The sequence below is a fragment of the Dryobates pubescens genome, chromosome 7, assembly GCF_014839835.1.
Source record: "Dryobates pubescens isolate bDryPub1 chromosome 7, bDryPub1.pri, whole genome shotgun sequence".
Taxonomy (NCBI): domain Eukaryota; kingdom Metazoa; phylum Chordata; class Aves; order Piciformes; family Picidae; genus Dryobates; species Dryobates pubescens.
Window position 1 is genome coordinate 6,613,647 of NC_071618.1, and position 17,678 is coordinate 6,631,324.

Below are 17,678 nucleotides of genomic sequence, written 5' to 3' on the forward strand. Positions count from 1 at the left end.
CTAGAGTGGACACTCTCACAGAATGAAAATACCCTGGAACTGAAAAGTGTTTGAGGCATCCTTGAGGTGACTGTGCCTTTGTTAGAAACTACTTCCAAAGCTGAGGAGGTGTGTTTGTAGAGTTGCCACCATTTATTAGCAAGCATCCAAGCAAACCATCTGTTGCTATATGTAGCTGAAGCATCACCTTTTGATTATTTTATTGTTTTAAAAGACAATTTGAGAAAGGGTTATTCCTGCTAAACTATGCTTCTTGCTAGCTAAGTGGAAGATCATCCAATGCAGTGTGAAGCAGAGATCAGTATTTTATAGAAAATTGTGTTTCTCTGCTTCCTCCACCCCAGCAGTGGCTTAGGCAGCAGTCATGCCTTGGTTTACTGTTTCTGTAATGTACTGTTGGATGACATGGAATAGCAGCTAGTTAGTGTGGTATAAATAGAGCTACTAATGAAATAAAGGAAACGGATGACTCTGTCTCTGTCTGGAGAAGTTATAGATGAGAATTATTCTGAGAAGATTTTCTGAAGTTGCATAGAAAGCCTAAAATAAATACCTTCTGCATAGAATAAATTGTTTGGATGCACTTAGCATGTTTTTAGCCTAACAGATGGTCACAAAAGCAGGAAAACAAAAATTGGACTTTCAAAATTGCATATTTTTCCTTTTTCCTTCTGCTAGCATACATGTTATAAACAAAACTACTGAGCATATTGTGCTAGAACCTTGATTGTCCTTTTGTGCATCTCTTTTCCTTACCAAATGACAGTGTTGCTACTACCTGTATTTGGAATATCCACTTCTGATCCATCCTCCTAGCTTATCTCTGACTTCTATAGTTTGAGCTGGGCTTTTTGTATTTCCTGCAGTATGTGATTTATTTCAGCACTATCAGATGTTAAGCAGTCTCTCTCTGGTTTATGCCTCACTTGAATTTAAAGACTAGGATTGTGAAGATGATGTAGTAGTGGTGGCTTCTGGTGGCAGGACCTGGAAGGGGTTAGTAATAGAACAAAGGAGATGGCTGTTCAGTGCAGGCAGCATGCTTAGGTCTGGGTGCCTACTGTAAGGCAGACAGCAGTGACTTTCAAACTGCTCTCCCATTGCAACCAGCCACAGGCTATATCACCTTTCTCAAACGCATGTATGCTTTAAGGACCCAGAGAACAGCTGTCAGAGAATTGATATCAGAGGTGTGGTTGGGTAGGGTTTTATTTTTGTTCTAGCTCTTGTTTGTTTTTGGGCTGGTTTGGGTTTTTGTGACAGGAAATAGAGATTGTAATGTGAGCTAGGTGAGATCTCTAGGATTGTGGCCAGCAAGACTTCTCTGATAGAGGATAGTCGATGCAATTACGAAGCTTACTTCTTTTTAAGACAGATGCCATGTCCTATCCACAGCATACTTTTCTCTGCCTTGTCTAAGATAAATCCCACAAACAGGGGAAAATAGGTTTCATAAAGGATCTTCTTACTGTATTTGGATAGTTATTCAAAAACCAGACAAAGCTGGGGTCCTGAATGCAGTACACATGTACAGATGAAAGATATACCAATGCTGTAATGGAAGTGTTCTGTCATTATCACCATTCTTACCCATGGTAGCAGATGGTCTCGTAGTGCTTGTGCTTCATGGTGCACTGCACGGGAGCCAGGAGGGAGCTATTCTGCTGCTTCTAAGGCTCTGAAGCCTTATGTTGCCCCTAATTCTTATCCTTATCTTTCTAATCCTCAAGTAGGGAAATGGCTTGTTTCAATCTTTTCCTGTGTTATGGGAGGATTTGAGTGAATTTGTGCTCTTCTTGAACAAGGCAGGCCTCTAGCTATTTCTGTCTTGCAAAATTTCTGTACTTTTATTTGGTGGCAAATAACCCTTCATACAGATAATTATAAAATTCTAGGTAGTCTGGAATAGCAGCAGTGCTTCTTGGTTGGAGGTTTCAAGGTAGTTAGTTTCATAAGACTTTTGCAGCCTAAAATGCTGTTAAAATATTATTTTGGTTTGTCCTTGTCTTTTCAGCTATTTAAAGTGTCTGTCTTTGTGCACCTTCATATCAATGGAGACAGACAGAGGGAGTTGGGGCTATTCAGTCTGGAGAAGAGAAGGCTCTAAGGAGACCTTACTGTGGCCTTCCAGTATCTGAAGAGGGCCTACAAGAAAGCTGCTGTGAGGTACTTTTTAGGATGTCAGGTAGTGATAGGACAAGGGGGAATGGAGCAAAACTGGAAGTGGGTAGATTTAGGTTTGATGTAGGAAAAAGTTCTTCACCCTGAGGGTAGTGAGACACTGGGACTGGTTGCCCAGGGAGGTGGAGGATTTTCGATCCTTGGACGTTTTTAAGGCCAGGCTGGATGGGGCTCTGAGCAACCTGGTCTAGTGTGAGGTGTCCTGGCCCATGGCAGCAGGGATGGAACTGGATGATCTTTGAGGTCCCTTCCAACTCTGACAATTCTATGAATCCACTGATACACTGTGTCTATGCGCTTATATATTAGTATGAAGCAACTTCCAGGTCCTCTTACTGTCTAATATTGCAGCACATGGGAGACAAAGTAGTCTGAGAGAAGACTGAATTAATTAGGTGTCTGGGGCCTTTTAACTTGTGACTTAGACCTAACCCTTCGGTATAAATTAACTATACTGCAGTCAGTATAGGAGAATGTTAAAAATACTGCGTTATTGCTTCAGCTCACTTGGCAGCAAAAATCAAAGCTCTGTGGTTTTCACTGTGCAAGTATTCCAAGATAAAGAAAAATTAAAAAGGTTATAAAAGGGCTTCTGAAATGCTCTGGTTTTAGTGTTCTGTGAAATAACTGTTGGAAGAACTTCTTTGGTGTAAGGGTCACAGAGCACTGGAACAGACTCCCCAGAGAGGTTGTGGAGTCTCCTTCTCTGGAGACTTTCAAGACCCATCTGGATGAGTTCCTCTGTGGCCTGCACTAGGTTATGTGGTCCTGCTCTGGCATGTGGGTTGGATTCGATGACCTCCAGAGGTCCCTACAACTCCTAACATCCTGTGATCATTTTCCAGGTAAATCCTTTTGCCCTTTTAAATTTATAATCCTGTTGCTGTCCTAAATTCATGGGGTTGGTTGGTTTGTTTGTTGTTTTTTGTGAAGGAATATATCTTCTACTAATCTAGTATCTGATAGAAATATTCACATATCCTAGGTAAATACTGCAAACTGGCAAATGAGTATTAAAAAGTGAGATGTAATACTCAAACCTGTGCCTAATCCTTTTGTCACCATCAGGTAAGCCAGGCAGAAGGCAGTTGTGACTAGATGGAGAATGTCTGAACCAAATTATTAGTTCTGTTAATGTTTGTATGGAAATGTTAGTCCCTGAGTTAACAAGCCCAGACACATCCGGGAATAGCTAATGGGCTGCACTGACTTGCCTGGGAAGCGCTTTTGAAACTCCAGTAAGGGGTGGGCATTGAGGGCGTGGTGCTTCCACACTTTCTTGAGCAGTGTGGCCAAAACTCCCTGCTCATCCCTGTTGCATGTTTCAGTCTCTCTGCCCACATTTTTGACCTTTGCTATCTTCTAGTAGTGTTAATGTGACTCTTGAGCGGGGAAGCCATTAAACAGGGCAGTTGAAATGATCTTTGTGTCAAAATGCCAACAACACCCACACATAACCCTTGAAACTTATTTCTTCTTCCCTTCTCTTCTCATGTTTATTTTTATTGTTCAGTGGTTTTTAGTTTGGATTAATTTCTTCAAGTTTCAGAACAGCCAGCCACAAGGATAGGAGTGCATGGGTGGGGAAAGTAGGAGGCTCTTAGATCACTTTGCACCAGGGATCATAAAGTAGAATTTGCACCCTTAGAACCATGCAGGCCCCTCATTCATCCATGAGCTGGCCACATGTTTAAAATAATAGGTTGTTTGTGGATTTTTTGGTAAATTTTATTATTCCTTCCCCCACCCCATAAAGAGATCCACAGAAGGAAGGGGTCAGGTGTGGCGTCTCACATTGTTGTTTTGAATGCAGGGCTTAGGACCTGAATCTGCCAGGAATGATCGACTCAGTCTAAACTGGAGTGACATAGGGGAATTGCTGCCATGTGGATAAAAAAATGCATTAGTGTGGGGGTTTCCCTCCTCTCCTCCATCTTGAAATCTGATGAATATTAGACTTTGGAAAGAAATGTGTTCAGATGAGAAGAATGCTTTTACCTCATTGTTGCTGGTCTTACTGCTGAGAATCTAACTTTTAAAAATACCACTTAATGAAGTTCTGAAATTACACTTTATACCATTCAGCCTCATCTGTTGTTGCCCATCTCCTCCTGCAAGGTCTAAAAGCTTAAACAGACCCAGACTGCAGCCTGGGACGGCTCTGAGGAAACCAGCAGGAGTGGCTGGGTGCCTCAGGTACAAGTTTTGGAATCTCTTGCTGCTTGGCAGCCAGCCAGGTCTTGAGAAAGAGCCAGAAACAATGGGCTTGAGTTCAGGGGGTTGCTGAAGAACCACAAAGAGGAAAGTGTCCTGTAAATGACTGGTGGTAAACCTTTCTAACCTCTTCTGTCAGGTTCATCTTCAAGGAGAATTGTAAGCTCTTATCCTGTAGTGCCAGGTCAAATGACAAGGGCCAACAGCTTGAAATTATTTGCCTAGATTTAACCTAGTTGTGGTGATGCTTGAAGTTGTTTGAGCCAGGTCAGACATAGGTAAGCTGGTGGCAGAGCAGTGACTGTATAGAGGAGGGCAGGGCCTAACTGTGCTTAGCATCTACCGAATGGCTTATGCAGGCATCATGAGCAGCAAGAATGTGTATTGGGCGAGCATATGGACGTGGCCTGTGCGAGTGAAGCTACAAACAGAAATTGCGCAGGGCACTCCTGTATGCAGAATTATTTAACGGGGCAGATCAACCTGCCCTATCAGTAATATACCTTTTCTATATGTTTAGATTAGCCAAAGGCAAGGTCCTTTTTATCATCTTTCCCCCAGTCCCTGCCTTTTTCTTTTTTAATTTTTCTCCTCTGTGGATCATTTGGCATGCAGTTAAAACCCCTGGATTCCAGCCAGCCTGGTCAATAAGTTTCACTCACTGCTTGTTTGTGTGCAGAGCAAACACTGCTGTTCAAACAGTTTCCTCATCAAAACAGTTGTACCATCATGTTAACCGTCTTGGATCTGGAGGCATGTACCATTGGCTCCAAACACTGTGTGCTCACCATATGGTCAGTCCCACCTGAGTTACCTTGCCATCCTTGATGAGAGAGCTGTGGAACACTGTGGTGAAAGAGTGATAACACCACTATTTATGCTACATAAAGGTGCAGATGTTGCTGAAATTGTCCTCAAGTTTTCTGCAAAGACATTCCCTCCCTGGGAGGTGATTGTGAATGCATGATTACAGCCAATAGTGTTTGGGAAGTGCATGCCACACTGCAGTTGGGTGGAGGATTTCTGGAAGAGATTAAAGGGTACAGTGAGGATAGCAAGCAGTGAAAGTAAACAATTTCACGTGAAGTCCAAAGCAATTATTGGAAGGTCATGCATGTAAATGCATTCTACTCTCAAAATGTTTTGAGAAATTAGGTTGCCCAGAAACTGCTGTGGTTAAAGGATAAAAGTATAAGCTTTGAAAATACACATTCATCATTAGAAAGATTCTCAGATGTTCTCTGTTTAGCACAGTTCATATGTCTTATTTAGTCTTTCTGCCATAATATTTTATGGGTTTGTGTAATCCAGTTACTGCATTTCTAAGAAGTTTCAAGTGGCTGGCTCTGTATATCCAGTAACAAGCCTGGTAATGAATCTGCCTCGTTAATTTCTAGGTTAGCATTTGCCAGGAGATGGATCTGATAATCTCTGTAAGGAGAGTGCTGAGACAGAATGAACAAGACTTGGGAGTAATGGGTCAGCACTCTGTGGAAACTGTCACCAAAGACAGTCTAAGGGCTACAGAAAAATGCAGCAGCATCTGTGGTGGGGTTCATGGAGCAGCCCAGCAAACAGGAGGGCTGGCTGGAGCCATCCAATAACAGCTAATGGAGAAGGGCAACATTTGAGGGAACATGGGGTTATAGTAACTTAGTGCTGTGTCTTTTGTAAGCATATAGTTTTCAGAAGGGAAAATGTTTCGTGTTTGCTGTTCTCCTAGTCCTCTATGGTGTCGATTGGCAGGGGTTTTTCATTTGGTTTGGTTGAAGAAATCTTTCCTTGCCTTATTTTGTTTAATGCGTTCTTTTAACATTTTCTGGGATACCGAACTCTGGCCAAAGTGCGTGGGTTTGGGAAGCCTTCAAAACCTCTCTCCCACTAAGACTCTGTTCATCAATGTATTTTTATCTAGGAGGATTTGGTTAAAGTCTGTTTCTGTACCAAAGTAGTGGTTGCAACTTTAGCAGAGAAGGTCTGCTACCAAACCACATTGCCAAAAACCAGCTTTCTCGAGTCTCGTGAATGTCTCTGGCTGTCCTGGATTCTTTCATTCTGAAGATGCTGCTTTGCTCAGTGCTGGGGGAACCACCCAGCCCAAAGTCGTTTTCTGAGGACCACATGCTCCCCAGGCATGCCATGCTCTGCTCTTGTTACACAAAAACAGTCTTACAAAAAAGTTTTCATTGCCCCTGAGAGTGTGCTTTACATAGTGCCCAAGAGACTGGGAAAGGTAGAAGTTTCATCCTTACGTATATATTTGCCCTTAGCATGCATGCAGAGTAGTTCACAGCATGGAACTGGCTGCTGTTGCTGTAACTACTAAAGCCACCTAATTTGGTAGATACAAGAGGGGGTTAAATAGATAAGGGAAAAAAGTGCAATATTACTTGGTTGGTTGGTGTGGTGGGTGCTTGGGGTTTTTTTTGTGGTGTGTTTTGTTTTCCTCTGAACAGTCAGGGGTGATACTTGGGTGGCTCTGGGTTGCAGAATACAAACTCTGCAAGATTTGAGTGAAGGTCAGCAAAACCTGAAAATGCAGATCTGGGAATCTGCTGTGACTTAATATCTCAGGTTGCTGTCCTGCACCAACAAAACTATATAGTGAAAAGCCTCATACTAAAATATTATTAGCAATAGCCCCATGCATGGGACTTTCTTTTGGGATTGTTATAGACATCTGCCTCAAGAAAGTCTCTGGTAATTTTTTAGCTTGTTCTTCTAATTGTCATGTCAAAGAAGTAGCAAATATGTTTTTACTTTAAATGTACTCACAGGCTTATCCAGGGAGCTCAGTCTGTTAGGTAAGTATGACCTTAGGAATTTCAAAGTCTTTCACAATATGAAGTGGGAAAAAAATGCTCATCAGAATTATGTATTCTGTAAAGTTGTATGCCCTGAAGAAATTTTTTTTCTTGCCTTGAAGCCTTTCTTTAATAGGATGGTCCTGAAGTTACTGTTTTAAAACTTGGATTTAATGGAAATGTACTGTGGGGGAGCTATAGCATGCCTTAAACTCAGCTTCTGATTTGTTTTATTTCCAGGAAAGGTAGCTATACAGAAAGAAGATCTGCAGAAGTATCACAACAGAGATACCTGGTTTCAACTCCAGCATGTTGATGCTGATTCAGAAGTGCAGGTGAGATTATCTTGAAAAAAGACTATTTGTAACAGGGCCATGGCAGCTTTATGGGTTCCAAGGCTCTAGGACAGATGCATTGCTTCCCTACAAAAAAGCAGCATTGCTCATTGGTGTGGTGGGTTGAAAATTCCCTCCAACATTAAATTGCCAGACCAGACCAGCTGGAAACAAATGAAGCTTTATTTATGAGCAAAACTACAATCTGCAATGAATATGTACCAAATACACAGAATTTGTATTTACAATTTGTAAACAGTACAAGAACCCCCCCTGACCAAAAACCAGGGGAGCTGCTACTATCTTCCCACTCCCTGCCCCGCTCCTTGCTCCCCTGGACACAAAGGGACAAGAGAAAAGAGCAGAGAGTTATTATGTTAGGGTACTCAGCCAAAATAAAGAACACAGCCAAGGTCAAGCAGAAGCAAGTTAGTGTCTCCCAGAGGGAGGAAATCAAAAGAGAGAAAGATTGTTTACCAAACTAAATCTCATGGTAGACACCTGTCCAATGGGATTGTTTAGAACTTACTGTTATTTTCCTTTTACACCTAATAGTGATTTATTTACATTCTGCCACTTTCTGTTCAAGATCTGTGGAAAAATTTAAAGGTAAAGCCTAAAACTACCACATGTGGCTTAGGTTTCGGTGATCTTGTGCAGCTTGTGTGTGCAGGGTGAATTATAACTGTGCATAAATCAATAGGGGCAGGATTCTGCCTACAGAAAGAATTAAAATTAGGTGAACTATCACTGGTACAAGGAGGGGTGTGGTTATCTCAACGATTGAGCAACTTCAAAAACCTATAAATAGCTGTTGATTCCTTGGGGAGCAGAGCCAGCTTGAAAATAGTGTCTACAGGTACTATTTTAAATCATTATCTAGGTAAGTTCTCGTGTGAGGTGTCCCTGCCCATGGCAGCGGGGTTGGAACTAGGTGATCCTTGTGGTCCCTTCCAACCCTGACTGATTCTATGATTCTAAGTTGTCACAGGAATGGCAACACATACATGTCAGATAAGAAAAACAGTTCTTGCCAGATTTCCATGGGCTGCTGCAAACTGTGGCAATGGTGATAATTGCATCACTTCAGCTCCATTTAGGGTTTGGTACTTTGCAGATTTTTGATACACAGTGAGAATCCTCTTTTGCCTCTTGAAGCAGATTCTGTTTTATTACAGAAAGCAAGAAATTAAAATGATGCTGCAGGATATTGAGTCAATATAAATCAGTTACTTTTGTTTATCCTTTTGGGGTTTTTTCCCCTCTGTATATTACAGGTCACTTTTGAACCACAGTATTTGCCTAGGGGGTGGCCACAGATACGAATGTCTGAGCTGTGCAACCATCTCTAATTGTTGTGAATATGCCCTCAGAAAATGAGCGGCGGATAAGCCAACGAAAATATATGTTAAATTTATTTTATATATATATACAAACTCTATAACGGGGTATTTACAGTCACCCTTCACAGGTATCAATATCTGGTTAGTGAAACAACCTTTACAGAATGTTTAAATATGGGCAATTGAATCAAACAGTTTCGATTCTAAGTTCTGTGAATTAATTCAGAAAGCGGCGGGGGGAGGGATTGGTCGGTGACCGGCAACCCTCCACTCGGAGCACTCCAAACGCTACCTTAACTGGAAACTCTGTAAAGAAAGGTTTGACTTACACGCTGAGAACTTCGTGAGGTCTCCCCTTAATAATATTTATAGTCCAGAAACGTGGCACGAATGTGCCGTAAGACAGAGACAGGAAATGGCGCTGGCCGCGTGGCCGCACCGCGTGGCTGCTGCTCCTCCCAGGACACAAAGGTCTCCCGCTCGAGGCGGGGCTGTGGCAGGTCAGTGACGCTGGCTCACACGGGCTACTGGCGTTCCTCCTGCAGCAAGGGATCGCGTCGTGGTTGATCCCACGGGATACTGTCCACGGCACCGCATGCAGCTGGGTGACGGTGGCAACGGAGCGTGAGGTCACTTGGGGCACTGGCTTGAGTCTCGGGCAAGGTGGACCACGGCAGCACTGGCACGCACACACTCACAGGCTCCAACACGATTTGGGGGGGGCTCATTTACCAAATGACCCCTATTTACCATTTGCCTCAGTGAATACTGGTCCAATGAGCAGTCTGTTGCTAACGCAAGATTAACCAATGGACTAACACCTACCAAATATGGTGTAAGTATATGCTATGCCCAGGTTGTTTACCTGGACTCAGTGGTGCCAGGATCCCCCCTGTTGCCCCCAGAAAGGAGGGGGAAACAAAGGAGGGTTAACACTCAGAAGAGTATGTTCCAGAAATGTTTGTGGCACAATCCTGACCATAAGCATCCTTCACTACACTAATAAATGCTGTGTGGTAGGGTTGGACATAATGATTTGGATTTCAGTCTCATGCAGGTCAGAAAATTATGCTTGCAATGCACACTCATTCCAACGTGTGTGGTTGTGTGTAATGAAGCATATGTGAACATGCACTCAAAGTTAGGTTTTCTATCTGTTTGGAGAAACGAGCAATAGATTCATTTGAACATGATGCAAAGAAAGTGTCGTGACAGCCTGCTTGGTCTGTAGAGTTCTCTTATAAAATACTGGTCCTCTTAGTGCCACATTTCAAGGCCAGTTGTGATGGAAGGCTTTTAACAGCTTAAATTTGCGGTCTATTCTAGTTACCCTGGTGTCCTTTTCTTCTTAGCCCAAAGCCTCTTATGACAGTGACTTAAACAATAGATTTAGTGTTTATTTCCTGTAGGATATGAAAATTTTCCCTTTGTAATTTATCATTTGAAGAAGGCCAGTATTTAGATAAGCTTCTGCATTGTTTATTTTGTTAAAATACTTACCAAGAGTGAGCTTGTAGAAGCTTTTCAAACCAGGGTGCTTTCTAGGACAGCACTGGTAAAGTAAACTGTGAACTCGCAACAGAGAAGCTTGCAGGCAGCTCTAAGCTTTTGGCGAGACAAGGAGCACAATCTTTGCTGGAAAGCATGTTCTCTTGTCATTGTTTGTACAGTTTATCACTTCCGCTGTTTGTAGCTATACAAGAGCCCAACTGTTAAAAGCTGTTTCTGGGCTCCATGATAAGCATTTATTACAACTAGTGTAAATATGAACAGCACTCTGATTTATGCCTTTACTTAGGTGTTCTGCGGCCTTTATGCTAAGGAGTCTGCAAGAGGGCTTTGTCTTCCATAATAGTGGAAGCAGATTTGTAAATGTTTTGTACACAATTCTTACATAACTGAAGATGCAGTAAGAGAGTATTTCTGTGTTTGTAATTTTGTGTGTGCATGTCCTAGCTCAGTTGTATCTTTTTCTGAACACTTTTTCATTTAAAAGAGAAAAAAGGCTAATTTGTGTTAATAGTAGTTAGGGATGCTACACCATTTCTCCCCCCTATAATTTAAAGGGTTTAAGCAGACCAAACAGCACTGTTAAACTGTCAAACTGAAAACCAGCTTAAAATCCATGGGTTATTGAAATATTAGTGATCTTGGGTGCTGTGGTTTTCAGATGCCCAGTTCTGGGACACATTTGGTCTCATTTTCCAGAGAAGTATGGATTTGAAATTACGGACAATAGCATTTGTGATGCAAGGTATTTTGAACTACCTGAAGTTGAATGAGTAGCACTTAGATTTTTGTTCTGGACAAGGCTGGGGCCTCACTTGCATGAGTTCCAAAAATGGTACAAATTTTCAAATGGCAACACTGTTTTGTGTCTTCATACACAGAGAGGGAATAGTATATGTGTTGGATGATAGGTTGGACTCGATGATCTTGAAGGTCTCTTCCAACCTGGTCTGGTCTGGTCTGGTCTGTTCTATTCTATTCTGTTCTGTTCTGTTCTATTCTATTCTATGTGGAGATTTCTCTTTTGTGAGTGCAAAATAGTAAAGCAAAGAAATTAAATTCTAGTGTTGCTGAAATGTGATTAGATTTTTTGTGCTGTTTTCTCTTCTTTATTCAGAAGCTATAACTCTTAAATGTCCTGAGGCTGTACAAAATAAATAATGCTATATATTGTAAAATAATATAACTGACAATGATGTATAACTCTGACATAGTTGCTAAGGTGTTTAGCTCGAGGCTCTGTGTTGAGTTTCATGGTTTTCCAACACTGCTAATTCTTCCTGTCTTACAAAAGATGTTTTGTATTGTCAGGAGCACAAAGCGAGGTTATGAATTTATTAAACTTTATTGCACACTAGGATGTTACTGACAGCAGAACTATGTTAGTTGTCAGCCTGCACAGATACCAGCATTATTGTCAGATGCTTTAATGCCACATCCATTTATTGCTTGACAGGAAGATGTGCCAGAGACTGACATTATTGCTCATCATGAAATTAGGGCATTGTCCATCTAGGCAGAGAGGCCTGTCATCTTACCACCACTGACGCTGCTCAGTGTGGTGCACAGTCCCACATGAAGGACTATAGGTTTTGTGCATGTGCTCAGCCCACACTTGAAATTTGAGTATTAGCCACCCCCATGCCCTTTGTAGCTTTATTTCATCATTTGATCTAGCAAACTAGCTTATTGAGATAATCTGTATAATCGGGTACACCTAAATTTCCCTTGGTCTGGGTGGACGGTAAGAGAAGACATCAGAACACAGCACTGTGTCATTCAGGAATGGACCATAATTTCCCCCTGGGGTCAGCAGGCTCTCATTCTGTTGGTAAATCAATGCCCTCACATCATACTGGCTGATTTCACTTGTGCTGGTTTGAAAATAGCATGTTGCATAGTCTGCTGTAGTCCTATCAGTGTGTACTCTGAATGCTCTTTAGATACAGCCTCAGTAATTAAACTGTTGTGCTCTAAGTGGTTTAAGTTAAAGCTCCCCCGTGGAAAACAAATTAGTAAACTCCAGCAAAACTGTGTGTTTGGTATACAGATATGAAATTACATGATTTCAGAATGTTTCCAAGTTGGGAGCAGGTGTTGATCTGTTAGAGGGCAGAGGGGCTCTTCAGCGGGACCTTGGGAGGCTGGACAGATGGGCAGAGTCCAACATGATGGCATTCAACAAGTCCAAGTGCCGGGTGCTGCCCTTTGGCCACAACAACCCCATGCAGAGCTACAGGCTGGGGGCAGAGTGGCTGGAGAGCTGCCAAACAGAAAGAGACCTGGGGGTACTGATTGACAGCTGGGTGAACATGAGCCAGCAGTGTGCCCAGGTGGCCAAGAAGGCCAATGGCATCCTGGCCTGCATTAGGAATAGTGTGGCCAGCAGGAGCAGGGAGGTCATTGTGCCCCTGTACACTGTACTGGTTAGGCCACACCTTCAGTCCTGTGTCCAGTTCTGGGCCCCTCAATTTAAGAAGGATATTGAGACTCTTGAACTTGTCCAGAGAAGGCCAACAAAGTGGGTGGGAGGCCTTGAGCACAAGCCCTATGAGGAGAGACTAAGGGAGCTGGGATTCTTTAGCCTGGAGAAGAGGAAGCTCAGGGGAGACCTTATTGCTTTCTACAACTTCCTGGATGGAGGTGGTAGCCAGGTGGGGGTTGGTCTCTTCTCCCAGGCAACCAGCACCAGAACAAGAGGACACAGGCTCAAGCTGTGGAGGGGAAGTTTAGGCTTGAGGTGAGGAGAAAGTTATTTACAGAAGGAGTTGCTGGCCATTGGAATGGGCTGCCCAGGGAGGTGGTGGAGTCACCGTCCCTGGAGGTGTTAAAAAACGGATTGGACATGGCACTTGGTGCCATGGTTTAGTAGTTCTGAGGTGTTGGTTAACAGGGTGGACTTCATCTCTGAGGTCTTTTCCAACCTTATTGATTCTATGATTCTAAATAGAGTAAAACATGTTAAATGCTCTCAGGAAGATTTATTATACAAAGTGTAGAATGAAACTTAACAGCAGCTGTTCAATGCATGATTCATGACTGAACTTTCCAGTTGGAAAACTTGTTCTGAAAGTATGAAGCTATAACCAGGTCAGTTTGTGCAGATTCAGTTGAAGGAATTCTAGGTTTCTGTGTTCTGAATGTGCCTGCCTGTTCCTCAGAGGGAGAAGCTAAATACCCAGAGTCTGGCAGGACAATTGCTCAAATATTTCAGTAGGAAGTAAAAGCAGGAATTGAGGCATTATTTTGCATCAAAATAAAATATTAACAATTGGGCAGCCTCGGATGGAGGGGAAAGATTAGCCGCGGAAGAGACAACTTTCTGAGCTGTTTGAGGTTGGTTTGCATGGAATGTTGCATACTTTGTGTGGAACTTACACCCTTTTCATATTAGTCATTTGTCTTTCAGGACCTGCTATATTCCCATTCTCATGCCTTCTGAGGACTGGAAGCAAAAAAAATGCCATGCTATTGTGTGTACATCTCTCTTGATCCATGAATGTTTGCCTTTCTTTCACAGGCAGAAGTTTACCCAGCAGTAACTGATTCAGATATTTGCTTGGGGCAGTAGACGGCAGATGCTCTCAGTGGACCATGTGTTCTCGGCAGAATTTCAGCCAAGTGCACATGGGATCTTTAAAAGCCCTTTCCTGGTTTTGAGTAGTTTACTCTTCCATTTTTTTCCCCTCAGTAACTTCAGCCCTGCATATTTTAAGTCTGTTTTGAGAAGTTTGAGCTTTGCAACCTTAATATCATTTGTGCATGTAATCAGTGAAGTTGGTTAAAGATCCAGAGACATTCTGATTAATGGCAAAATACTGCAGCATACACCAAACCCTCTAGTTTGTGTGTGCCAAAGTGGGGGAGAAATGCAAGGAAAGTTAGATCGTTCTGACATGTTTTCCTGTACAGGCTCTTCTTTTTTTTTATTAAAGTTCCCCTTTTCAAGTGTGCTTTGAGTTACTTCCTCCACATCAGTGACAAATGTGAAATGGTCCTGTTCTCCTACAGCCGAGACCTCAGTATTACATGGCAGACTGCTTTTCCGAAGCCACTCACGCTCAAGGCCTTATGTAAAACTCATTGTTGGGGGAACAAAAGAAAACCAAAAAACAACTGACATAAAAAGTTGAAAATTGCTCATTTCCCCTTCTTCCTCATAAGAACTTTGATGTGTCTGAAACATTGGCTATCAACTTCCAAAAAAAAAAAAAAAAAAAAAAGGGTGTGTAAAGGGCAGAGATAACCAACATCGAGGATGCAAATGCTCACATTTTAACCTTATGTACTCAGAGTTGGTGCAAAAGATTTATTGATATTAAGAAGTACTTTCTTCAGACACCCAAAGCCCTTCCTCCTCCTCCTACCATATCAGCATTTTGCCTGCACAGCTCTTTGACCACTGTTGATTAAACATGCCTATTCTTGAGTATGGATGGATATGAGTGTTAAGCAGTGGACTATACTGTAGTGGAAAGCATTGCATACAGTTGTGTTTGGAGAGTACGTCTAAAATCCTTTTGTTGTGCTGGAAATCACTCTTGACTCAGAATTGCTGCATTGTGTGTATATTAGCTAGAATAATATATCAAGGGCAGTGCACTGCTCAAAGCCCCATCTCTTCCTTTGTCAGCACCTTCCCACTGAATGCAGAATCTGTATCCCAAGTGTCAGGCTTCATGAATGGAATCCTGGCCTTGCCAGGGTGGGAGTTCTGCCATGAGTTCAGCCGGGCCAAGGTTTCACCATAAGCTTTTGAATTAGCTCTTCTCCATTCAGTTCTGTGTGACAGAGAAGTTTATGCTGGGTCAACAGAGGAAGCTGGCAGTGTGTTACTCTGTTTTGTTTTGCCCTGCCATCATAATACTGTGGAATTTGTCACAGTCTCTCCCATACTTGCCTGCTTCCTGTGCTGTATAAGTTAATGCTTTTTTGTATATGTAGAACACATCTTGTTGAACTGGAATGGCTCTGATGCTAATTGTTACTTTTCTTAAGAATACAGGTTTGAAGATAAACTAGGTTGAGCAAATTGCCTTTAGGAGCAACTATTTAGGGCTGTTACACTCCAGTGACTGACAGAATTATCTAGTCTATTAAACAGTTAGGAGCATTGCATACCCACTGCCCAACACTGCCATTAACTATCTTTGTGTAGGTATTTAAGTGCTTCTGGCATCAAGATGAGTCGCTGATGCTTTTTGGATAACCTACTGCAAGCATGGTTATATGCAAATTGTAAAAAGAAGAAGCTGCTTCCAGATTTGGTGTCAGCTTTATACCACACACAGGAAATAAATGGGTGTTGCCCTATATTTTATGAACAGTGGTTTTTAGGTTTCTCTCTTCTAGTTGTTTTGGAAAGAGATGAAATCTCTATTTGGATAGGGTGGGAAGATTCTTAAGGCTACATGCCTACCAACAAAATTACTTCAGAGAATTGAATCATGCTCGAATGAAAATAATGTTAGTGACCAGCTCCTGCTTTGTGGCAAGAGTTCCTCCTCCCTGTGTGAATGCAAGTGCACAGTATTCAGTCTTACGAGCTCAAAGGGGTAAGACAGTCTATCCGGTTTTGGTCTGTAGCTTTAAAAAGCTAAGCTGTAGCATGAAATGTGGTAAGGAGCACCTACTGCTGAAAAATAAGTTTTCATTATTTAAAAAACCCCTAACATCTGAGTTCTCTATCCACAGAACACAGTTGATCTCAGCAAACGAAAGCCCAGTGGCTTACCTATTGTGCTGTATCAAAGCATTTGAGAGGAAAACATGACTAATTGCAAGAATTTTGCCCATATGATGGTATTTTTCCTTTGGAGGAACAGGAAGGCTACCATTGTGTAATTTGATGTTTGTCAGTTACTGAGCAATTTTGACACACTTGCACATACGGAGATGAAGCAGACATCAGTTCTACTGTGCCTAGCATTTGTGAATCCATGCAGTGTTTCACTGGAGCTGTTGCACTTTCCTCAGTGATAGACTGGATTTTGTTCCAGATTCCTGTGTGTTGTGCTGTGGTTGAGCAGGCAGGCCTCAATTTGGAGTGTGATCCTTAGACCTTTCCCAGCTGCCTGCTGTCCTCTGCTAATGGAAGGAGCAGCTGTCATGGCAGCACATGTAGACAGCAGAGAAACTTGTCCTGCTGCTCTTGAACCTGCTGTTAGGCTGTGCTGATAATACTGTAGGGCAGGATTTACCTAAACTAGTAGCTGCACCTTTGGTCTTTTCAGCACCCTCATGACAGCATTTAGTGGGCCCATAGAGTTTGGATTGGTTTTACTACTTCTCTTTTAAGCTTTACTAGTGTCAGAAATTGACATCTCAAAGTTCCCTGAGAGTTTCAAAGTAGATGGGATCTGTCTAATAACATTTGCCATATCCTGAAATAAAACTTGGAATGACAGAGTAAACAACAGCACTCATTATAGAATAGAATAGAGTAGAATAGAATTAACCAGGTTGGAAGAGACCTTTGAGATTGAATCCAAGCTATCATCCAACACTATCTAATCAACTAAACCATGGCACCAAGCACCCCATCAAGTCTCTTCCTGAACACCTCCAGTGATGGTGACTCCACCACCTCCCTGGGCAGCCCATTCCAATGGCCAATTACTCTTTCTGTGAAGAACTTCTACCTAATATGACCTCCCTGCTCCTGCTGGCCACACTGTTCCTGATACAGGCCAAGATGCCATTGGCCTTCTTGGCCACCTGGGCACACTGCTGGCTCATGTTCAGCCTACTATCAACCAGTACCCCCAGGTCCCTTTCTGCCTGGCTGCTCTCCAGCCACTCTGACCCCAGCCTGTAGCAGTGCATGGGGTTGTTGTGGCCAATGTGCAGAACCCGGCACTTGGATGTGTTAAATCTCATGCTGTTGGACTCTGCCCATCTGTCCAGCCTGTCGAGGTCCCTCTGCAGAGCTCTTCCACCCTCTAACAGATCAACACCTGTCCCCAGCTTGGTGTCATCTGCAAATTTACTGATGATGGACTCAATCCCCTCATCCAGATCATCAATAAAGATATTAAAGGTAAAGATAAGATAAAGCATATTAAAGAGCATTATCCCATAGTTTGGAGTGGTCTATGTGCAGAGCTGAGGTCTTCCAATGCTCCTTCCTCCAGACAACTTGTAGTAAGGGAAAGTGAATCAACACATGAAGAGTATGACAGTCCTGAATTTGAGATTCTAAATCAGTGAGGTGCTGGTATTAGTCAAGAGCTGTGGTTCATGTCACCTGCTTAAGCCTAGTCTTCTACAACATCCAGCCCTGTTACATCCCC

At 42.5% G+C, this 17,678-nt stretch overlaps 1 protein-coding gene across 6 annotated transcripts in view; it reads left to right on the top strand.

Moving 5' to 3' along the window:
• Window positions 1–17,678, top strand: part of RASA3 (RAS p21 protein activator 3) — a 148,823-nt gene that overhangs the window by 55,768 nt on the left and 75,377 nt on the right. For 5 of the 6 annotated variants that reach the window (XM_054162875.1, XM_054162877.1, XM_054162876.1 and 2 more), the window contains one exon: window positions 7,440–7,534. In XM_054162875.1, coding sequence (XP_054018850.1) covers window positions 7,440–7,534 — 95 coding nt within the window. Of the gene's footprint in view, window positions 1–7,193; window positions 7,535–17,678 lie in introns of those variants that run through there. The other variant, XM_054162879.1, reaches the window with a different exon arrangement.